This window comes from Pithys albifrons, chromosome 5 (genome assembly GCF_047495875.1).
Source record: "Pithys albifrons albifrons isolate INPA30051 chromosome 5, PitAlb_v1, whole genome shotgun sequence".
NCBI lineage: Eukaryota > Metazoa > Chordata > Aves > Passeriformes > Thamnophilidae > Pithys > Pithys albifrons.
The window spans coordinates 76,213,812-76,238,193 of record NC_092462.1 but is presented as its reverse complement, the minus strand read 5'-3'; the positions used below and the strand labels follow the sequence as shown (position 1 = coordinate 76,238,193).

The following is a 24,382-nucleotide window of genomic DNA, read 5'->3' as shown; positions in this document are numbered from 1 at the left end:
AGTAATTGCAAAATTGTATTTCTTTTAAATATAATCAGCAAATTATGTAAAGTAAGCCAACGAGTATTTTAAGTGAAGACATCTTGGGTGTCAGAGGTGTGATCAGCTAATTTTGTACTGCTATCCATAACAGATGTAGCATATTTTCTTTTGGTGCCATTATTAGCAACTTCACCATCTCTGCCTGTGCTGCAGCCCGAAGTGAGGCGTTGTGGTGGGGAGAGCACCCGGCAAAGGTGCAGGAGAGGCGAATCTCCCGCTCCCCCGGCACCGGGAGCCGCTCGGAGCGAGGATTGACTCCGCTCTGCCTGCCTCTGACGCAGCTTTTCTGCCCATTGTGGTCGGATTTCTCCTCCAGGGACACACAGGAAAGCTGCCAGGCTTTGGGGCTGGGTGGGTTCACCCACCAATAGGGAAATATTGAGGTGGGAAAGGAGCCACCGTCCCTGGAGGTGTTCAAGGAACGACTGGATGTGGCTCTTGGTGGTCGGTCAAAGGTTGGACTTGGATGGTCTTGGAGGTCTTTTCTGAAGTGCTTTTAAATGACCTGGAATTTGGTGGTTCAATGCTGAGCATTGGGAGGGATTTGGGATATGGGGCAGCTCAAAACCCAACCTACTACTGGGAAGTCTTCATGGAGAGCCACCACAATCCCTCCCTCTCCAATGGGGGCTGGAGAGGTGGGTGCTCCAAGAAAAGTCACATCTGCCTTGGTGGACCCCAAATTAGTGGTCTGAAAGCTCAACTGATGGAATTGGACATACTGAGCCTGGAAGAGAGAAATTCCAGGGATGTGTGGTGGGATTTGCTTGTGCAAGAGGCTGTGGAAGAGAAGAAAGGAGGAATGTTTTGTTCACGCTCTCTTGGGACACAATTCAAAAAGCAGCGAGAAGGATCCAAGCTGAACAGCAGGAAGAGTATCCTAGTGGGAAGGAGCAAAATATCACAACCAAATGCTTTGGGGAAGGTGTGGGGTGTCTGTGGTGGGAAGTTTTCAGCACAAATGAGATGAAACTCATCAAGAATAGTTTAAGCAGAGTTGTCTTGGTGGAAAGAGACAGATGAGATAATTGCTTGTATGTTCTTCCAGCTTCCTTCCCATGGGTCTGGGAGGGAAAGGGCTCTGTTCCCTGCATGCCTCAGTTCCTCATCCACAGGTTTTAGGAAGGATGGGAGCAAAGTGGGATAGTTCAGAGGCAGATTATGGTTTCTGAGGAGAAGGACATAGAAATGAATGTCTAATTTGGAAGTGTTAAAAAAAATTGATGTGGCCTTTGGGGACATGGGTCAGTGGTGGCCTTGCCAGTGGTGGGTTTATGGTTGGACTTGATCTCAGAGGGTTTTTCCAACCTGAATGATTCTCCTGCAGGATGGACATATGGCCAGGGACCTCTGTGAAGACCCTGGAAGAAGATAGAACCAGTCCCAGGCACTGGTCTGGAGCTGTGTAACACCAAACTCACTCAACCCCTTCCCAAAGCCTGGGAAGATGGGAAACAAATTTGCTGGAGGGGGACTGGTTGAACTGGAGCCATCCCTGGTTGAGTTTAATGAAGTGGGTACTAAAATGCTCCAGAGCCTCAGGAGCTCCAAGGGGTGTGTCTGCACCAAGGAGGCAGCTGCAGGAAACTGGGAAAGCCTTAAGAAATCCATCAGGAGTAATTTACTCCTCCCACTGGGAAATGAGATGGAGAAGAACAGGGAGAAGCACTTGGGTGATGGGCTACAGGTATTAAGACAAGATTAAATCACCACCTTATTGTGCACCAGCTCATTCTTTGACTCCCTCGGGGTGGTTTTTTTTTTTTATTTTTGTTGTTGGAAAGTGTAATTTCACCTGTTTTGGTGGCAAAAACTGCTATTCCAGCTGCCCAGAATCCTGGACCTGCTCAGGCAGCTTTTCATGGTGAGACAGATCTGGACACCACAGCTCCTTGTCAAGTTTTTTGTGTCTCAGCTTCCAAGATTACCCTCAGCAGGGTCCTTCCTGCTCATGGCCACGCTGGGAACTCCCTTATTAAGGAATATCCAACTTGGAAGGTGCTCTGGGAAGCAGGTTCTCTCCTGCTGGGACTGCACTGATGGGATCTGTCCCACCTCACACAGGGTGACCTTGTCCTTTCAAAACAAATGCCCACCATGGGCCTGGGATTGAATTGTGTCCATCCTCTTCCTCCCAATGAGGTGATGGGGCAAAGGATGGACCCTCTTCCTGGCTTTGGGGTGATGGCACTGGGGTGTCTACCAGAAAAGGCCTTCAGCAATGAATCCAGGAGAAGTCCAAGAGGGATGCAAGTTCATACAACACTGAAGGACCCATGATGTAAAAGCACCACTCCCAGATAGTGCTTGTTTGGGGAAAAATTCCTGGTTTTTAGGCTGATGACTGGATTGAACACTTGGTATCCTGATATCCCAACATGGGACACGCTGCCATGAGGGAGTGGGAGAAGGAGGAGTTGCTTCAGTTCCCAGTGGAGCTACTGGAAGTAGAAGACCCTCGCTGGGGACACAGCCAGGATGCATCTCCAAAATTCATCCAGAAATGTGTCCAGCACCACAGAATCATGGAATCATAGAATGGATTGGGTTGGAAAAGACCTCCCAGATCATCAAGTCCAACCCTTGGTCCAACTCCAGTCCCTCTACCAGATCATGGCACTCAGTGCCACGGCCAGTCTCAGTTGAAAAACCTCCAGGGATGGGGAATCCACCCCCTCTCTGGGCAGCCCATTCCAGAGCCCAACAGCCCAACACAACACCTGGGAACCGGCACAGCCCTGAGGATGCTCCTCTTCCCACTGGCAGATATCCAAGTGCCCAAAAGGAAAAAGGGAGGAAAACCCCAAGAATCATAGAATCAGTTGGGTTGGAAGAGACCTCCAAGATCATCAAGTCCAACCCTTAATCCAACCCCACTTTGACTACCAGATCATGGCACTCAGTGCCACATCCAGTCTCACCTTAAACACCTCCAGGGTTGGAGAAAACGATGTCCCCTGACCTTAGAGATGCCACTGTTTATGCAGCAGCCCCACGCAGGTACTGCAGGGGGTGACAGCAGTGGCCTTTTGGCGGTGCCCCCGCTCCGGTGAAATCCATCCCTGCCGGGGAACAAAGCCGGGACTCGCCTCTCCCTGTGCCCAGCACACGCCAGCGCTCTCCCCCCCATCCATCCCCGCCGTGCAGCGCGAGCCTCTCTCCTCTCATCAGCACAGACAAGGCTAATTGGGGTGATAAAGAACTGGCTCCGAGTGCTGGCGTGGGCTGGAGGAACAAATGGTGCGGTGGTCACAGCTGGTGCTGCGGAGACGGGGAGGGAGAGCGGGCGAGGAAGGCTCGGAGCGCCCCGACATCGCGCAGCCCCCCTCGGGTGCGGGCTGGGGGGTTGCGCGTGTTTTGCAATCGCTGCTGACACGGGTGTAACTCCCATGCGCGGCCGGTGAAGCAGCAGCAGGCAGAAAGCAGATGCTTTTTGTTTGGGGTTGATACTCATTTCTATCCCAGCTCGGGAAAAGGTGTAGAAAGGAATGTGCTCCTAAGAGTGCAGGGAGAGAGATAGGTCTAGGCGCGCTGCCAGGGATCCTGCAACGATATGGAAGGCAGCTAGGGGAGACAGGAGCAGATGGATTTGGCATACAGCTCATCACTCAGCCAAAAAAAAAAAGGAGGGGGGGAGAAGAAGGAAGAAAGCAGCCAATTTTGGTAGGGGGAGGGTCATGAGGACTGACGGATGCTGCACTGGGAGGTGGGGGAAGGGACGATCAGCCTGGTCACTGTGTCTGTGCCAGCGAGGACAGGTGGTGGTGGCCCCAGTTTGGAGCCTGGGAAAGGTCTCCTGCTTTTCCAGTAGCACTCTGGCATCTCCTCCTGGGCCATCAGACATCAGGGCAATGGCTGAGGGCAGTACCAGGATATCCAAGCCCTAGGGAAGCTCAGCAAGGTATAACAGGGACTATAAAAGGCACCAGAGAATCCTTAAGGTTGGAAGAGTCCTCTAAGATCAAGTCCAACCATCCCCCATGGCCACCACTGACCATCCCCGAGTGCCACATCCACAGGGATGTTAAATCCCTCCAGGGATGGGGATCCACTCCTGCCCTGGGCAGCTGTGCCAGGGCTGGACGGCCCTTTCCATGGAGGAATTTTCCCAATATTCCACCTGCGCCTGCTCTGGCCCAGTCTGAGGCCATTCCCTCTCCTCCTGTCCCTGTTCCCTGGAGCAGAGCCCGACCCTCTTCCCAGCTCCCCCCTCCTTCCAAGCAATTTTAGAGATCCAGAAGGTCCCCCCCTAGACTCCTTTTCTCCAGGCTGAGCCCCCCCAGATCCCTCAGCCACTCCTGCTGCTCCAACCCCTTCCCAGCTCCATTCCCTTCCCTGGACAACCTCCAGCCCCTCAATGTCCTTGTTGTTGCAATGGGCTCTCTCATTTGTGGACCTCCAGTCAAGTGGGATGTCCCCAGTTATCCAGGACTGCTGATAAATGATGGGAAGCGTCTCAGTGAGTCCTTGGGTGGATCCCATCCTGCCTGTGGACCTGTGTGTGTCTAAGTGAAGTAGCAGCTCACTGAGCATCTCCCCTTGGATTATGAGGCTTGGAGGTTGGAGTGTCACTGCCCATGGCTGGAGGTGGGACTGGATGGTCTTTAAGGTCCCTTCCAACCCAAACCTTTGGAGTGCTCCCCATGGAATGAGATGAGGAAACCAATGTTTGCTAAGAAGTGTCTCTTGAAAGTGCTGTGGACCCACAACCAACTGAAGGTGAGAGAATTCAGAAAATCTTTTAATTAAATGATAGAAGATTATTTTTTAAAAAGATCTTCCACCTCTGGTTCCAGAGGCCAAGCAACTGTGGAGCTACGAGACCTCTCAGTATCCTGTTTCAAAGAGCATCAACCATTCCCATGGTTGGCATTTTTCTGAATTCAGAATTCCAGCTTTGCATTTATCTGTTTGCTGCCCTAAGGAGCAGAAATCTTCCCATGAAAGTATCCAAAGATTATTAAATCCTCTTTGGTAAATACTATGGACAAAACTCACAGTTCTTCTCTGCAAGGCAGATCTTTGCTTGAAAATCTCTTTTTTGATAATTTCCCTGGTTTTTCTACATAGTTAAAAATCCTCTGGACCCCCAAAACTGGACACACTGGTTGAGAGATGGTCCTCTTGAGTAATGTACATAGAACCATAAAGGTTGGAAAAGACCTTTAAGATCATCAAGTCCAAACATAACATGGTAACAAATCACTTCATAAATAAAGGACACTCAATTATCAGATCAAATCTCAAAGCTGTGAGGAAACAATTTTGAGCTCAACCAGAATTTTGTGAAGTTTTCCATCCAATTAATAAGAAAATTGAACTTAAGAATAGAGTGCAGTTCTCTTATTTTATGTGTCTCTCCAGTCTTTTTGACCCCTGTCTTTTAAAGAAATAGTTTTCATAGAAAAAAACCATCATGTTTAGTCAAAATGTTTTCCTCAAAAACATGGGAAGAAATTATTGGACTCCATTTCCATCCTTGATGCTGGTTAAGGGGTTAACAACACAAAACCAGAGCCTGGAAGTCACCACCACCACTCACATCAGCAACCAGGTGTCCCCCCACCCATCACTGGTCCCACCTGGGATCCAGGAGCCCCATGGGAGGCCAGGCATGGGTGTGACATCATCCAGCTCCCCAAAAAGATCTGGCTCTGGGGTGGGTGTGGGGAGAGAGGGCTGGATCAGAGGGATGTGCATCTGCTGCTGAGGAGGCACCAAGTCCTTCCCTCTGCCAGCCCTCCTTTGATCATCTCCTTCAGTCTGGTCCCTTCTCCCAGGCACTCAGCAATAGGACAAGGGGGCACGATGGGCTCAAGCTCTGCCAGGGGAAATTGAAGTTGGAGAGCAGAAAAAACTTCTTTGTAGAGAGAGTGCTCAGGCATAGGAATGGGCTGCCCAGAGAGGGGATGGATTCCCCATCCATGGAGGGTTTTCAGCTGAGCTTGGCCGTGGCACTGAGTGCCATGATCTGGTAAAGGGACTGGAGTTGGCCCAAGGGTTGGACTTGATGATCTTGGAGGTCTTTTTCAACCCAACACATTCTATGATTCTATGAATGCAACAGCACTTGGGGATGGACATGGGGAGCAGTCAGTGGTTGTCCCCAGACACCACACCACAAGGGGTGGGGCAGATGTGCTTTTCCAGCCAGGATTGTGCTGAGGAAGCAGCTTGGAGGCTCAGGAAGACCACAGGGCAGTGAAGGATGTGCATCCACATGGCACGTCCACACACCCTGGGTGTGGTTCAGGGTGGAGGAAAGACCACAAGGCTGGAGAAGGGAGTGGAGCACAAGTGCTGTGGGGAGAGGCTGAGGGAGCTGGGGGTGTTCAGCCTGGAGAAGAGGAGGCTCAGAGGTGACCTCAGCACTGTCTGGAAGTGCCTGAAGGGAAGTTGTGGCCAGCTGGGGGTTGGTCTCTTCTCCCAGGCACTCAGCAATAGGACAAGGGGGCACGATGGGCTCAAGCTCTGCCAGGGGAAATTGAAGTTGGAGAGCAGCAAAAACTTCTTTGCAGAGAGAGTGCTCAGGGATTGGAATGGGCTGCCCAGAGAGGGGGTGGATTCCCCATCCCTGGAGGTTTTTCAGCTGAGCTTGGCCGTGGCACTGAGTGCCATGATCTGGTAAAGGGACTGGAGTTGGACCAAGGGTTGGACTTGATGATCTCGGAGGTCTTTTCCAACCCAATCCATTCTTTGATTCTAAGATGTTCTGGGAAGGGAAGAACACATTGTGGGCTGGGAGCTGCTGCACAACCACTGCCACTGGTGTCTGGCTTCCATTTCCAATGAAATCATGGCACAGCCTCACCCAAGTGATGGGAGTCCACTGCCATAGACACAGGTAAACCCCTGAGGCACCACACCAGGACAGCAGGAGCAAGAGTTTCCTGTTTGGAAGTACAGCAAAGCAAAGCCTGTGGCAGGTAAGGACAGCTGAGGATTAGAATCATGGAAACATGGAATGGTTTGGGCTGGATGGGACCTTAAAAGTGATGTCACTACATCCCCTACCAGGTGGTTCCACCAGCCCAGGGTGCTCCAAGCCCTGTCCAACCTGGCCTTGGACACTCACAAGGATGGGGCAGCCACAGCTTCTCTGCCCAACATGTGCCAGGACCTGCCCACCCTCCCAGCCAGCAATTCCTTCCCAATATCCCATCAATCCCTGCCCTCTGGCAGTGGGAAGCCATCCCCTGTGTCCTGGATAAGCAGATGAGGACACTCTCAGGGGTGTGTTGGATTTCCAAGGGCCCTCTCACCACCATAAGTGGATTCACAGGGAATTCATCAGGTGGGTGAAGCAAAGAACCATCAGGCAATCCAGGTAACCTGCAAAGCTTCCTGATTGCAAACAGGAGCTTGGAATTCCTGCCACGTGTCCAACAGGTGGGTAACCTGGGCAATCCCTGCAGTGCCCACGTTTCATGGGGCATTTGACAAGAAGCAGCTGGATAATGCTCTCAGGGACAGGGTGGGATTCTTGGGGTGATCCTATGAAGGGCTAAGAGTTGGACTGGATGATCCTTGTGGGTCCCTTCCATTTCAGGATATTCTGTGATTCCATGATAAATGGTTCTGAATTCTGAGCCCTGTGTCCAACCAGTGAGAATTTAGGGATGTATCATTTCATGGTGTGATTTTTGGAGTTGTCCTGTCCAGGCCCAGGAGTTGGACTCGATAATCCTTGGGGGGGACCTTCCAGTTCAGGATGTTCTGTGACTCTCTGCAGTCAGTGAACCATTTTCCACCCTGTCCTACAGGCAGATGGAGGTGGATGCTGATGCTCAAACCACTCAAGGCAAAAAAAAACTCCAGAAAAACCTTCTGAAATGGATAAACCTCAGGAGCCAGAACAGCCAAATATTCCAACCTTCCTCCTTTTCATTGTTTAAGGGAAAATGCCTGTGAGAGGCCCTGTGGGCAGCACATTTACACAAAGGTGCATCTCAGTCCAACCCTCAGCTGGTCATATCTAGAACACCCATTAAAAATGCTTGAAATTCACTTTATCCCCATTTTCTCTCCTTTCCTTGAAAAAACAAAAAGGAGGAAAGGTTGAATATTTGGCTGTTCTGAATTTTGAGGGTTATCCATTTCTGAAGGCTTTTTTTTTTTGTGCCATGGATGTTCTGACCAGCAGCACCCACCTCCAGCTGCCTGGGGGACAAGGGAGAAACCAGAAGTTCTTGTCAGACCAGACTGGGAAGGGTCTCAATGTGGCACCAGGTGTAACATCCTGTAGAAACCAAGGATGTCAGGGATGCTGCTGGAGTTACCCACACTCTCTCACATCTGCTGACACCTCTGCACCATCCCCTGAAAACGTCACTGCCTTTAGCAAAGCAGAAATCTGAGTGTCAGCAGCACCTCGGGTGCCATCGGGTGTTGTGGTGAGAGCAGCAGGAAACGTTCCTCGTGCTCAGCAGACGTTGGATATGGATGTGCAACTGCTCCTGAGGCTGCAGCTACGGGACTGGAGATGTTCCTGCACTCAGCTTACATGGAACAAGTAAGTTCCTGCCCTGGAGAAGGATTTATGGGTCAGTTGTGGGACTGCAAATCCCACCACATCACTGGTGGACTTGGTTGTGGGTTAATGGTTGGACTTGATCCTAAAGGTCTTTTCCAGCCTAAATGACTCTGGTTTAGTGGTGGAATTGATGGTGTTAATGGTTGGACTGGATGACCTTAAAGGTCTCTTCCAGACTAAATGATTCTATGGTTTAGTGGTGGACTTGATGGTGTTAATGGTTGGACTTGGTGGTGTTAATGATTGGACTTGATGACCTTAAATGTCTTTTCCAGCCTAAATCACTCTATGGTTTAATGCTGGACTTGATAGTGTTAATGGTTGGACTTGATGACCTTAAAGGTCTTTTCCAGCCTAAATAATTCTATGGTTTAGTGGTGGACTTGATGCAGTTGGGTCAGTGGTTGGACTTGATGACCTTAAAGGTCTTTTCCAGACTAAATGACTCTGGTTTAGTGCTGGACTTGATGGTGTTAATCACTGGACTTTGGGACCTTAAAGGTATTTTCCAGCCTAAATGACTCTGGTTTAATGCTGGACTTGATGGTGTTAATGGTTGGACTGGATGACCTTAAAGGTCTTTTCCAGCCTAAATGGCTCTGGTTTAGTGCTGGACTGGATGGTGTTAATGGTTGGACTTTATGACTTTAAAGGTATTTTCCAGCCTAAATAATTCTATGGTTTAGTGGTGGACTTGATGCAGTTGGGTCAGTGGCTGGACTTGATGACCCTAAAGGTCTTATCCAGCCTACATGACTCTGGTTTAATGGTGGACTTGATGGTGTTAATGGTTGGACTGGATGACCTTAAAGGTCTCTTCCAGACTAAATGATTCTGGTTTAGTGGTGGACTTGGTGGTGATGGATTAATGGTTGGACTTGATGACCTTAAAGGTCTTTTCCAGCCTAAATAATTCTATGATTTAGTGGTGGACTGGATGGTGTTAATGGTTGGACTTTGTGACCTTAAAGGTCTTTTCCAGCCTAAATGATTCTGTGGTTTAGTGGTGAAATTGATGGTGTTCATGGTTGGACTTGATGACCTTAAAGATCTTTTTCAACCTAATTCTATAATCAAGGGTGGGAGTTTTGAATTTCAGCTGCAAGAGTTGCAAATTATCATATCACAGTTTCTCAGAGGAAAAATATCAAGCAAAACCCTCAACATTTGAGTCAGATGGGAAGAAAGAAGACATGGCATTTTAGGCTCCTGCCCAACCAGGTTGGAGCAGGGCACCAAACACATGGCAACCCCCTCCCCTGGCCCAGCTCCTGTCCGGGGCTCCCAGATGAGTGATGACAACGGGGTCAGCAGGTGGGATGGGAAATGACACCTCAGGCTGGAAGGGAACTGCAGATCTGTGTCTGTCCCTGCCTGTCCCTGCCTGTCCTACAGCAGAGCAGCTCAACATCTGGAATGACCTGCCCAGAGAGGGGGTGGATTCCCCATCCCTGCAGGTTTTTCAGCTGAGCTTGGTGGCCGTGGCACTGAGTACCATGATCTGGTAAAGGGACTGGAGTTGGACCAAGGGTTGGACTTGATGATCTCAGAGGTCTTTTCCAACCCAACTGAGAAGAGAAGGGCAACGAGGCTGGAGAAGGGAGTGGAGCACAAGTGCTGTGGGGAGAGGCTGAGGGAGCTGGGGGTGTTTAGCCTGGAAAAGAGGAGGCTCAGAGGTGACCTCAGCACTGTCTGGAAGTGCCTGAAGGGAAGTTGTGGCCAGGTGGGGGTTGGTCTCTTCTCCCAGGCCCTCAGCAATAGGACAAGGGGGCACGATGGGCTCAAGCTCTGCCAGGGGAAATTGAAGTTGGAGAGCAGCAAAAACTTCTTTTCAGAGAGAGTGCTCAGGCATTGGAATGGGCTGCCCAGAGGGGGGGTGGATTCCCCATCCCTGGAGGTTTTTCAGCTGAGCTTGGCCGTGGCACTGAGTGCCATGATCTGGTAAAGGGACTGGAGTTGGCCCAAGGGTTGGACTTGATGATCTGGGAGGTCTTTTCCAACCCAATCCATTCTAGGATTCTATGATCTGTGCTCCAGCTCCCTGTGGTCATTCACCACCCCAAACCAGTCCACCAGTAAGATACCAGCTCCAACCTTCCAGTTCCCCACAGGAGCCCTCCTGGTGGCTCCAGGTGCACTCAGTGATGAACAGACATGGTGAGGTGAATGAAAGCTGCTCCTGGGACCTGGGTTTGGTTGGTGCTGGGCTTGGTTTGGTTGGTGCAGGGCTTACACAGGTCTGAGTCTTCCAGGTTTAAAACAAACTGAAAGGTCAACCCCTCACACGGCACCATCTCCAAGTCATTGTAAAACTGGGGGTTTGAGTCTTCTGGGAGAGAAAAGGGATGCCCACAGCACCAGAAACATCAAGTACTAAAGCAAAGCCACCAAAAAACCCAAATAAAGGTGTTGAAACTGGAGGACTTCAAATAGCAAGGTAAAAAAATACTTTTTATCTGTCTTCCAGAGAAAGGAGACACAAAAGGCCTTTGCAAGAGCTAAAATGCCTTTTCTCCTCTTTTCTCTCTCCTCTGGAGAAGATCTGCTCATGTGTAGGAGGTCAGTGACCACGGGATAAAGCCTCAGACTGCCACATTAAACTCATTTCCACAGGAGCTCCAGTAAGGTGGATGCTTTAGGCTGGTCCCAGAGCAGGACATGTGGGTGTTCTGACCTCAGGACTCATCAGGGAAGGACCTTCTTCAGCAGAGGGCAAAGGAACCTCCTTCCTGGCCTCTGGGAAGACACCTCACAATACACAATGTTGATTTTTTGGTGGAACATTCAAGCCAATTAATGGGTGGGAGAGTCATCAGGCCACTTTAAACAGGGTCTGGAGGACTCCCAAAATTGCAGAGTTGGAATGAAAAGCATCGACAAAGAGAGTTGAACAGAAAAATCCTTCTTATGAATGTGGACATTATGAAGGTGACAAGTTTCCCTTTTGATGGAAATGAGGAATTTTAACTGGAAACCCTCGAGCAGCTCGGTGGAGGAAAAAGTTCTTTGTTGCTCTTTGGTGAAAAGATCAATCCCTGAAATTCTCCTGCTATTAAGAAGGAAGAGCATGATGGGAAGAGCAGGATTTAGGGATGCTCTTGTTGCTTTAAAGCAGCTGATTGAGTTCCTCAGGATCCCAACCTCCAGCCCACTTCCTTCTCTCACAGACCAACAGCCCCACTAGACACAGGCTGATGGAGCAATCAAAAAGCAATTACAGGTAATTATACATGGGAAATGTGATTAATAAGGCATTTTCTGCTCTAAGCAGGCAAGTCTGGACAACAGATCACCTTCCTTTGGATTCTGTATCTCCTGGAGTAGTTTTAGGGACGGGTTGTTGCAGATAAGACAACCCAGCAAACTCTAAATGTGCCCAAAAGGACAAATCCAACCCTGTGTGACCAGAGAGGGAGAAGGCAAGAAACAGCCAGGGAAGATGGGCAGGTGAACCTGTTTGCCCCAGATAATAGGCTGTTGGTGACCAAAACCAGTTGGACTTGATGATATTAAAGGTCTTTTCTGATCCTAACAATTCTTGGGGTGTCTGTGCAGGGCCAGGAGCTGGACTCCATGATCCTTGTGGGTCCTTTCCAACTCAGCATATTCCTGGATTTATAGAATGGATTGGGTTGGAAAAGACCTCCCAGATCATCAAGTCCAACCCTTGGTCCAACTCCAGTCCCTTTACCAGATCATGGCACTCAGTGCCACGGCCAAGCTCACCTGAAAAACCTCCAGGGATGGGGAATCCACCCCCTCTCTGGGCAGCCCATTCCAATGCCTGAGCACTCTCTCTGCAAAGAAGTTTTTGCTGCTCTCCAACTTCAATTTCCCCGGCAGAGCTTGAGCCCATCGTGCCCCCTTGTCCTATTGCTGAGTGCCTGGGAGAAGAGACCAACCCCCACCTGGCCACAACTTCCCTTCAGGCACTTCCAGACAGTGCTGAGGTCACCTCTGAGCCTCCTCTTCTCCAGGCTGAACACCCCCAGCTCCCTCAGCCTCTCCCCACAGCACTTGTGCTCCAGTCCCTTCTCCAGCCTCGTTGCTCTTCTCACTTGGGTTGGAAGAGACCTCTGAGATCATCGAGTCCAACCCTTGGCCCAGCTCCAGTCCCTTTACCAGATCATGGCACTCAGTGCCACGTCCAGTCTCAGTGATTCTACAATCCCAGAAAAGTGGGCTGAGTTTTCAGGGAGGGCTGGCACAAAGAGGGGCAAGAACTTGGCTCTCAGGACAAGAACAAACCATCAAACCCAGGGCCTGGCTGAGGAGTGCAGAGGGCAGGGGGAGACAAGGATGTCCCTCCATCTCAGGGGCTGGCAGGGCAGGAATCCCTGCGGGAAACCTCGGGAGGAGCCGCTCTGTTTACAGAAGGTGCCGCTGAAAGGTGTCCTGAAGAAAGACAGCAATTAACAGGCCAGCAAAAAAAAATGGCTTCTTTCCACAAAGAGCCTTTTAAGTCTGTTTTTGGAACCTCTTTAAGGGTTAATGTTTAGCTGTTTATCCGGAGTTGTCGGATGTCAGCTCTTTCTTTTGACTCCTAATGGCTTATAGCCATCAGGAGGTGAAGACTCCTCAAAAGAGATGGTGTCAGGAATGTTTTTTTATGCCCACCAGCACCCACACACCTGCAGGAGCCTGTGCTTGCAGCAGAGATAGTTTACATACTTGAACCTGTATCCCAGGGCCAGGGATATAAACATGAAACCAGATCCCCCCGCCACGGCTGCTGAAGCCCTTGGGCACTACAAAGGGGTCCTTTCTCCCACCCCCGCCCCGGATGACCACAAAGCACAGTCTGGGTCAAGCTCTGCTGGGCCAGGGGACGATTTTAAGGCCAGATCCTGGAATATTTTCGGCACCTCTGACTCTGACAGCCGCTGGTTGTGAGACAAAGACCCGCTCCCAGGAGCAGAATTCCAAAACCAGCTCGGTCACAAATCAAAGCCCCTCGGACAGGGAAGGTGAGAACAAAGACAGAGGCTCCAAATCAATCAGAGCTCTGCTCTCTGTGACCTTCCTCAGACCAGAGGTGTCACTGAGCCCAATAATCACTCTGGGAGGTGCAAATTGAACCACCCCGACGTCTCCCAGGGGTTCAGAAGGAGTGATGGTAGAGCCTCTAAAGACCAGATTCTTCCTATTCCTCTTGGGAATGCCCCATCCCTGGCAGTGTTCAAGTGGGAGGTGTCCCTGCCCATGGCAGGGGGTTGGACCAAGATGGTCTTTATGGTGCCTCCCAACCCAGACCACTCTGTGATTCCATGAAAGAAAGACATTTGACCCCAGAAGGGACTGAGCTCTCCCAACTCCACTGGGGAGGGAGCAGGCACAGGAACTGCTTTGTTTCTGAGAAAGAAAAGTGGGAAAATAAACATGGAAAGAGGAAATGTCATGAACCAGAAACATTCTTTGCTTTGCAAAGTTGGTTCCTTCCTTTCCTGGCTAAGAGGAGTTTCAGGGAGGGACATGGATCAAAAGGGAAATGCAGTGAAGGACATCCCAGTGAGTTTGGGAAATGGGAGGTGACCTGGAACAAGGCAGGTGCTGCTTTTGTGAGGTCACCACCCCTGGTGGCACCTGGAAGTGCTGCTGCATCCAGGTGGATGAAGGCAGAAGGAAGTCACTGGGTCACAGCATCTTCCTTATCCACCTGCCACAGTCCCAGAAAGGGAACCTAAAAGAGCTTCACATGATTAAAATGAGAATTTGGGGGGTTTCCTGACTGGGAGGGAACAACAATGTTACAGTCATGCAGAGTCTGGAGCTTTTGGGTTGTTTGGCCTCTTTCTGTCCCTGCAGAAACACCAAACACTGAGTTGAAGCCCTCCCTGAAGCAGGAGGGAGCTGGTGGTTCAGCAGCTCACGCTGAAGCAGCACTGGAAGTGGAGGAGAAGACTGCTAAGCCTGCCCTGACCCTTCCCTTGGGTTTAGGAAAGCCTTCACCTGAGGAATGCCCTAAACTGCCCCAAGAAGGAGGTTTGGAGCACGTGAAGCTGCCTCTGTCCTTGCCTGAACGTGCCTGAGCTCCCAAAAAGCTCTGCTGCTGTGGAATGTCAGAGCATGGAGAGTGGTATGACCTTGCAAGCTCTAAAGCAAACTCTGCTCCAGGCTTCTTTTTGTTGGTGTCACACTCAAGATGATGCTCCAGGTGGGAGTGGGAACTGGGACAGATCACGTGCCAAGAGCACGTCTTGGAATCGTAAAATGGAATCCCAGAAAGGTTTGGGTTGGAAGGGACTTTAAAGACCATTTTGTTCCAACCCTCTGCCATGGGCAGGGACACCTCCCATGGGATGGATTGTTCCTGAGAGAAGAACCTCCACAGGAGACTATGATGGGTTGGGAACAGTCCATGGACACCTTCAGGAATAACACCAACAGTTCCTGTGATATTTAAGGACAAGAACTCATTGTCATCCTCTGGAAAGACCATCCCATCTCCTGCCACGTCTCTCTACAAGCCTGAGCACAACCACAAACCCAACCCAACCATCTCAGACCCCCTAAATACTGCCAGGAACACCCAGAGCCCTCTGTGCCAGCAGGGGCCTGGGCAGCAGCTTTCCTGCGTGGCACAGTCTGAGGGAAACCCAAAGCTGTGTGTGGGAATTGAGGGAACCTGAGGCACAGCAAACAAACTGCTGTGGCATTTCCTTTTCTTTCCTGGTTGCTTTGGCAGGAAAGGTGTTCAGCAGATGCCAGGATGTCAGGGGAGGAGGGGGGAGATTGGAGGTGTAGAGGAAAAGCCAAAGGGCAGGGCCAAGGGGGAAGTGGTGTGTGAAGTTCTGCTCCTTGGGAAGACACACACCAGGTGTGGGAGCCCTGCCCTGAGAGCTGGGGCAGGTGAAGGAAAGCCTGAGGTAGGGCCTGAGCCACAAACATGTTGCCTTCTGCATGGTGCTCTCAAGGGGTGGTGGGAGCAGGAGAGGAAGGGAGGAAGGAAATGGAAAAATTACTCCTGTCTCAGGCCAAAGGAGATTGAAACCTTCCCAAGGAATTGGCTGTTTAGCCCAAGGAGGGGTCCAAGTTCACTCTTCATCCCTTGGGGATCAGTCTCAGGCCAACCTTCCCTGTCCAGCAGGTAGTGCACCAGCACCTCCTTGGGACCCACAGGAGGTGAGGGCTCCTGTTGTGCTGCACAGCTGAGGTACCATCTCCACATGGAATCATTTGGGTTGGAAAAGTCCTTAAAGATCATCAGGTTCAACCATGCCCCCACTGCCCTGGCAGTGCTAAGGTCACCACTAACCCATGTCCCCAGGTGCCACATCTACATGGCTTCTAAATCCCTTCAGGGATGATGACTCCACCACTGCCCTGGACAGCCCCTTCCAACACCTGATCATCCTTTGGGGAAGGAATTTTCCCAATATCCAACCTAAAGCTTCCCTGGGGCAATAGAAGACTGTTTCCTCTGGTCCTGAATGAGCTACTGAGACAGCAGAACTGGGGCCTGAGGACTGGTCTCATGATGCTTTGAGCTGCTCTGGTGACCTGGTGAAGATTCATGGCCAAGGCTGTGATTTGATTTGGAGCAGGGAAGGATTTATCTGAAAAAGAGCTTGTGATAAATCCTTTGGTCTCCAGGTCTGCTGTTCCCAAAAAATCACCTAATGTCCCTCTGCTTTACCATTCCAGATGGAGAACTGTGTTACCTGAAGGTCAGAATGGGGTTCAACACATTTCCAAACACCACAGGTTTCCTCTCAAGTCCTTCTTGAACCATGTCAATATTGAGCTATTCAGTTGCATGTGAACCCTGGGGGGTTCTGCTCAGGTAAACAGTTTCATGGGCATTAAAGAAGTTCCCACAGATGACTTCTCCTTTGCAACTCCAGGTGGGAAGTAAATCACAGAATCATAGAATGGATTGGGTTGGAAAAGACCTCCCAGATCATCAAGTCCAACCCTTGGGCCAACTCCAGTCCCTTTACCAGATCATGGTACTCAGTGCCACGGCCAAGCTCAGCTGAAAAACCTCCAGGGATGGGGAATCCACCCCCTCTCTGGGCAGCCCATTCCAATGCCTGAGCACTCTCTCTGCAAAGAAGTTTTTGCTGCTCTCCAACTTCAATTTCCCCTGGCAGAGCTTGAGCCCATCGTGCCCCCTTGTCCTATTGCTGAGTGCCTGGGAGAAGAGACCAACCCCCACCTGGCCACAACTTCCCTTCAGAGAGTTCCAGACAGTGCTGAGGTCACCTCTGAGCCTCCTCTTCTCCAGGCTGAACACCCCCAGCTCCCTCAGCCTCTCCCCACAGCACTTGTGCTCCACTCCCTTCTCCAGCCTCGTTGCTCTTCTCTGGCCCCGCTCCAGCCCCTCAATCTCTTGCCTCAACTGAGGGGCCCAGAACTGAACACAACACTCAAGGTGTGGCCTCCCCAAGGCAGAGTCCAGGGGAAGGGTCACTGCCCTGGGCCTGCTGGCCGCGCTAGTTTGGATCCAGGCCAGGATCCCCTTGGCCTTCTTGGCCACCTGGGCACACTGGTGGCTCCTGTTGAGCTTCCTGTCCCTCAGTCCCCCCAGGTCCCTCTGCCTGGCTGCTCTCCAGCCACTCTGTGCCCAGCCTGGAGCGCTGCAGGGGGTTGGGGTGGCCAAAGGGCAGGACCTGCACTTGGCCTTGTTGAACTCCATCCCATTGCAATCAGCCCATCTCTCCAGTCTCTCCAGATCCCTCTGCAGAGCCCTCCTGCCTTCCAGCAGGTCGACACTCCCTCCCAACTTGGTGTCATCAGCAAATTTGCTGCTGATGGACTCAATCCCCTCATCTAAATCATCACTAAAGATGTTAAACAGGACTGGCCCCAACACAGACCCCTGGGGACACCACTGGTGACCAGCTGGATGCAGCAGCTCCATTCACCAGCACTCTTTGGGCCCTCCAGCCAGCTCCTGACCCAGCAAAGGGTGCACCTGTCCAGGCCATGGGCTACCAGCTTTTCCAGGAGTATATTATGGGAGACAGTGTCAAAGGTCTTGCTGAAGTCCAGACAGACACACCCACAGCCTTCCCCTCATCCACCAGGTGGGTCACCTGATCGTAAAAAGAGATCATGTTGGTCAGACAGGACCTGCCCCTCCTAAACCCCTGCTGGCTGGGTCTACTCCCTTGTCCATCCTGAAGGTGCTGTGAGATTGCACTCAGGATGATCTGCTCCATAACCCTGCCAGAAGAGAAGCTGGATCAGTGCATGGAGAGGAACCTCAGCTGAACCTCTTGGTGCTCCTGAAGTCAATGACAGAGCGTTGCCTGTGTGTCAGCAGGAAACCAAACCTTCAAAGCACAGCTTGGATCTTCTGCTGTCTTTGGGAGACACATCCCACTGAGCTTCCAACCTCCTGCCAGGACCTTGTGCCACTTCTTCCCTCAGAGGAGCTCCTTCCAAGACCAACCTCCATCCCAAGGGGAGATGTTGGCCAGCACTCCCAGGTTACCAGACTCTCAGGAAACTGTTCCTCAGGCCCAGAAGCAGAGCAGCACCACAGAACTTCTCACTTCTCAAACATTTTTTCCCCCATGGCAGCTGGCGAATCCTTCCCTTCGCTTCTCATCCAACTTGGACAAACTCACTGCAGAGAATCCCTCCTGCTCCCCTCCCCCAGAGCAATGCAATCCCGAGGGAGAAATGGTTCCACGGGGACCCCCTGCTGTCTTGCATCTGATTTCCCTCCTAAGTATGGTATGGGGAAGCATCTCCAGGGCTGTGGCTGTGACCTCCATACAGCTCTTTTGTCAAGTGCCATTTCATTAAAAAATCAGCCTTTTAACTGTGGACACATTTCAACCTCACCAAATCTGCTAATTATTGACAGTTGGTGAAGAGGAGATTTCACTTGTTCCTCCTGTTAAACTGCATCTAATTAGTAATTACTGGTTCACTGTCATCTTTACTGCAATAATCCCACTGCACATTGGCTCATTAACCTTTTGCTTTTCTAAAGCAGCCTGCCAACAAGATGAAGGCTAAAACAGATTGGAAAACAATAGCTCAGCCTTGGATTTTAGGCTGTTTATTCCCCTGGTCCTGGAGATCCAAAAGGAAGATTATTTTCAAGAAAAGGCTTTCAGCTGAAATCGGCCTCATTCCGGAAGATGGTCTGGTTTGCCCTGACCAACATCCAACATCCCTTAAACTTCACCCACAGGGAGGGCACGAGGTTTTCAGGTATTGGAAGGGTTTCTCTGCTCCAGCTCCATTTCCCACTTGGCTTTATCCTTCCCACTGGACATGGGACAAGGCAAGTTTTGGTGGGTTCGCAGCACCGGGAAGTTCATCAACATCCTCATGGACTCTGCAAACGATGGGGACAAGGAGCAGGGATCAAAGGGTGGGAAAATCATTGGAGCAACCCCGTGGCTCTTTCTTTTGCTGCTACACTGAATTTCATTTGCACAAGCCCCATTTTCAGTTTGGAACTGTCACAGCTGTTTCCATTGGCAGTGCATAGCTGAGTAGGAGTTGTCAGTGGGGATGCTGCGGGATGAGGCGGTTGGAGAAGAGATTCCCCGGGGGGCATGGGAGGCAGTTGGAGGTTGTGGGCTCAGTGCATTAACTACATGTTGCTCCTAAACTTAACAGCAGTGACTTACTCGATGCATTTAAGGCCTGGAATTAACACTACACTGGGATGAAGGGAGCGTTTCTTGGCGTATTCCCAAAGATCTGTGTCTTTATGGCTGACACCAGGGCATTATTCTGAGGAGGAGATCTTCAAACCCATAATATCTAGAAACAAGCTGGAATTCTGGAGCACCGTTGGCAGAAATCAAGGTGGAATTTCACCTGTGCAAAGCCAAGGTCTCACCTACGCTAAATATCGACCCAGGAGAAGATCTGGATGCATTGACCTTCCCAGCACAGGAAGGTTGTTCACCTCCAGAATTCTCATTTGCCCGATATTGGTGTCTCTGTTTGCAACCAGGGCTGAACTCTGATCACTCTGAGGTTATTGTAACACAGGAATAACTCCAGAGCAGCTACAGCTGATGTGATAAGGTGGCTGCATTTATCTGGCAAATTTATTAAATCCATTACAAGGCTTCAATTCTGCTTGAAAACTATTTGTAAGTCTGAGCTCCTTTGGAAGAGCAGATCGAAGGTGGCCAGTCTAAAATCAGCCCTTCATCACACATCAGCTTCTGTGTTTGCTCCCTGACTCCAGAAAAAAAGGACAGTGAATGTGTGATTAAGGGCAGAATTTGGCTCCTGAAGGGGTTGCTGTTCAGACCACAATCATATTTTTGGAGCACAACCTATTCCATCTTGTTCTTCCAAATTTGCTCTTCACAGAATCCCAGACTATTCTGAGTTGGAAGGACCCACAAGGATCATCGAGTCCAAGTCTTAAGTCAATGGCCCACACAGGGGATTGAACCCCTGACCTTGGCATTATTACAACCAAGTTTTAACCAACTGAGCTGATCTCAGGGTTCAGGTAGTGCTTGGTACATCTGGGTGGTGTTGTGGTCACCTCCTGAGGTTCTGGGCAAAGCAGACACATCTACACCTGCACAGACACCCAGAGATCAACATTCCAACACTCCAAGTCTGTTAAATTCCTTATGTGACAAGTCATAATCAGTAAAGTTGGAAAAGACCTCTAAGATCCAGTCCAGCCACCAAATTTCATGGACCAGGTATGAGCACCCAAGAAGTCACATGTTCTGAGAACAGGCTCTGTGCAAGAAAATTTGGATTTCCCATCCCAGACTGTGAGGAAATGGATTTGGAGGGATTGTCCCACTTGCTCTGCTCACGTGAGCAGCCCCACAGAAACCCCCAAAGAGATTCTGGAGAATGGAAGGAATGTCCTTTAAACACAAACTCACATTCATAACAAATGGAAACATAAGGGGAAGACAGGCTGGGAGAGCTGGGGGGGTCACCTGGAGAAGAGAAGGCTCCAGGGACACCTGAGAGCCCCTGGCAGGGCCTGAAGGGGCTCCAGGAGAGCTGGAGAGGGACTGGGGACAAGGCCTGGAGGGACAGGACACAGGGAATGGCTTCCCACTGCCAGAGGGCAGGGATGGGTGGCAGGACATGGGCTGAAGCTGCACCAGGGGAGGGGCAGGTTGGACATGAGGAAGAATTTCCTCACAGAAAGGGGGGTTGGGCATTGGAAGGGGCTGCCCAGGGAGGTGGTGGAGTCCCATCCCTGGAGGTGTCCAAGGAAAGGCTGGAGGTGGCACTTGGTGCCATGGGCTGGTCTCCAAGGTTTTGTTTGGCCACAGGTTGGACTCGATGATCTTGGAGGCCTTTTTCAACCCAAATAATCCTGTGAGATGGAAGATTAAAGAGAAATCCTTGTCTGGGAGGGTGGGCAGGCCCTGGCACAGGTTGGGCAGAGAAGCTGTGGCTGCTCCATCCCTGGGAGTGTCCAAGGCCAGGCTGGAGCAACCTGGGATAGTGAAAGGTGTCCCTGCCCATGGCAGGGGGTGGAATGAGAAGGACTTTAAATCCCTTCCAACCCAAAGTGATTCTAAGACCGATCAGCCCAGGCTGAACCCAATTCCTTGGCATTCCCAGATGTGAAGTCCAGCTGTGCACGTGGAGCCCCCTCCAGTGGAGCAGTGCTGGGATCCCAGCAGATAATGAGCTCAACCAGCAGCTGCACTGGTTTCTTCTCAGGGACAGGGAGCGTGGGCAGGGAGCACATCACTGTGTTTGATCTCCTAATCAGGCTGACTCATGTTTACACTGCAGATAACATTTCAGCAGCTCTCAGAAGGTCACTCCCAAGTGATGCCACACGCTTTCAGCACTGCCTGATGCCTGCAATTTGAATATCCTCTCAGCAAGCCAGACCTCCATTTGCCTCGTGGGCTCCAATTCATTCAGCTCTTAAAACCAACACAATTTTCCCTGCTGTAAGAGCAGACACTCCACGTGAGGAATCGTCTGTCACCCACCCAGCTAAAATTCCCATGGAAGGTGTCCCTGCCCATGGAATGGGACTGGATGGTCTTTAAGGTCCCAGCCAGACCTTTATTTACCTTGTGGGCTCCAATTCATTCAGCTTTTCAACACAGTTTTCCCTTCTGTAATAGCAGACACTCCATGTGAGGAATTATCTGTCACCCACCAAGCTAAAATTCCCACGGAAGGTGTCCCTGCCCATGGAATGGGACTGGATGGTCTTTAAGGTCCCAGCCAGACCTTTATTTACCTTGTGGGCTCCAATTCATTCAGCTCTTCAACACAGTTGAAGACACAGTTTTTCCTGCTGAACAACACAGTTTTCCCTGCTGTAATAGCAGACACTCCACGTGAGGAATTGTCTGTCACTCACCCAGCTAAAATTCTCATGGAAGGTGTCCCTGCCCATGGAATGGGACTGGATGGTCTTTAAGGTCCTCTGCAACCCAAACCAGTCTGTGGTTCTGTGATTTGGAGGGAATGGTTTGGGGTGAATGAGGCTGGTGTTATGTCCTGTGGACTTGCTTCCCTGATTCTCCGGAAAGGAAACCTCCTGGGAAAGGCCACGGATACCTCATGGAGGGTGAAACTCCTTCCCTGGAAATCGCACCAGGGAGGGTTTAGACTGGATATCAGGCAGGAATTCTTCACTGAAAGGGCTGTCCAGCCCTGGCACAGCTGCCCAGGGAAGGGGCGGATCCCCATCCCTGGAGGGATTTAAATACCATGTGGATGTGGCACTTGGGGACATGGTCAGTGGTGGCCTTGGCAGTGCTGGGGGTGGTTGGACTGGATGATCTCAGAGGGCTTTTCCAACCTTAAAAATCCTATGGCTGTAGACTCCATGCAAAAGCAGCATAAGGGATGTTCTGTGCCCAAATCTCCTTCCAGCAGGAATTCTGGCCATACTCCAGGCACGTACCTTGAGCAGGTGCAAGACCTGGCAAACTTCTTCAGGCTTTCATAACCAAAACCTCTGAGCAGAACTTGGGATCAGAGCAAAAAAAACTGATGGCCAGGGAGCTAAGGTTGAGCTCCTGCCAAAATGACTAACAAACTGTGGATGTAGGAATGGGAGGAGAGGCAGGAAAATCACATTGCTCCTGCAACTGGTCCTTGTGCAACTTCTTACTGGAATACTGTGTCTGGTTCTTATGGAAGGGCTCCAAAAAGGATGTTGACTAATTAGAAAAAGTTTAAGGAAGAGCCATATGAATCATTAAAGCTTCAGAAAACACGTCTTTTAGCAAGAGACTCCGAGATGGAGATATATTCAGCTCCTTAGAAGATGAAGGGACAGTTTTATCTCAGCCTGGAGAAGGACAACAGAGAATTTGTAGCTTGTTTTTTAGTCAGCAGACAAGTGTACAACAAGATTCCCTGGCTGGAAGTCTTGGATAAACCCACCCAGACTGAAAAACTATGAATGAACCAGTAGGGACAGAGATACCAATTTCTAATCAACTGTTGTAGTTGACACAAAAAGAAGTCCAGCAAAGCCCTTTGCTCTGTTTGAGAGAGATTTGGTGACTTCAGAATAATGACAATTCCTGCAAGGGTACAAAGTCACAATCTTTAAGCTCCAAACACCATAATGGTCAAAATTAATGACCATTAATAAATAAATACACCTCAGCAATTTGTTCAGGAGTGATTTCATTAGTCATCCCCCTTGCCTTGGTTGGTTTCCCTCTGCTCATCCCCTTGCCAGACTGGAAGATGAAAAGGCAGAAACCCCTCGAAGAAGCTCTGGGAAGGTGCAGCCACACCAAATGCATAGTCCAGGCTCTTGGCTACATGGACCAAACCTGTGTTAGCCCCAAGGGAACCCCACTGTGATGGCAGAGGGGCCTCCACCTGCCTGGTGAAGCTGCTCTCAAGTGAAGAAAACGAGGTCCAACTTGATCCAAACACAGAGGAGCCTTCCCATAGGAATGAGACTATTTTCAAGGAAGACCAAACAAGGCCTGGTGTTGGTAACCCCCTCTGAGACACCCCAGTGCAGTGACCAGACACGAACTGACCTCGGACATCTGCGGGAAGAGACTGATGGCCAAGGGGAGGGCCAGGCCAAAGGCAGCGAGGCACACGAGGCTTTGGACTGGGAGAATCATCCTGGGACGGGACCTCAGCAGGGATGTCCTGCAAAGGAAAGGCTTTGTTAGAGCAGGGCATAGACCAGGTGAGTGCAGGACATGATGGGAATGGACACCAGTGTTCACCCAGACCCGCTGTTTTCGTTTCCTGCACAGAATCATGGAATGGTTTGTGTTGGAAAGACCTTAAAGATCGTTTCATTCCATCCCCAGCCATGGGCAGGGACACCTTCCCCCAGCCCAGGTTGCTCCAAGCCCCATCCAACCTGGCCTTGGACACTTCCAGGGATGGGGCACCTCTTTCTTAGAAGGTCATCAACAAGTTCTCCTGCACACTCTTCCCCGAGTTCAGACCATCTCACACTGGAGTGGAGCCCACACACAGGTGCCACCTGAATTCAGGCTTTGGAGCTGATGGTGAGTGGGCAGAAGGGAATCAGGTCCTGGAGAGATCACAGAATCACAGAATGGATTGGGTTGGAAAAGACCTTCCAGATCATCAAGTCCAACCCTTGGGCCAACTCCAGTCCCTTTACCAGATCATGGCACTCAGTGCCACGGCCAAGCTCAGCTGAAAAACCTCCAGGGATGGGGAATTCACCCCCTCTCTGGGCAGCCCATTCCAATGCCTGAGCACTCTCTCTGCAAAGAAGTTTTTGCTGCTCTCCAACTTCAATTTCCCCTGGCAGAGCTTGAGCCCATCGTGCCCCCTTGTCCTATTGCTGAGGGCCTGGGAGAAGAGACCAACCCCCACCTGGCCACAACTTCCCTTCAGGCACTTCCAGACAGT

General features: G+C 50.7%; 1 protein-coding gene across 1 annotated transcript in view; it reads right to left on the bottom strand.

Moving 5' to 3' along the window:
- SFXN5 (sideroflexin 5) overlaps nt 1-24,382 on the bottom strand; it is a 147,630-nt gene that overhangs the window by 2,220 nt on the left and 121,028 nt on the right. The window contains exon 13 of the mRNA XM_071555276.1: nt 23,521-23,638. Within this exon, the coding sequence (XP_071411377.1) occupies nt 23,521-23,638 (118 nt within the window). The remainder of the gene's footprint in view (nt 1-23,520; nt 23,639-24,382) is intronic.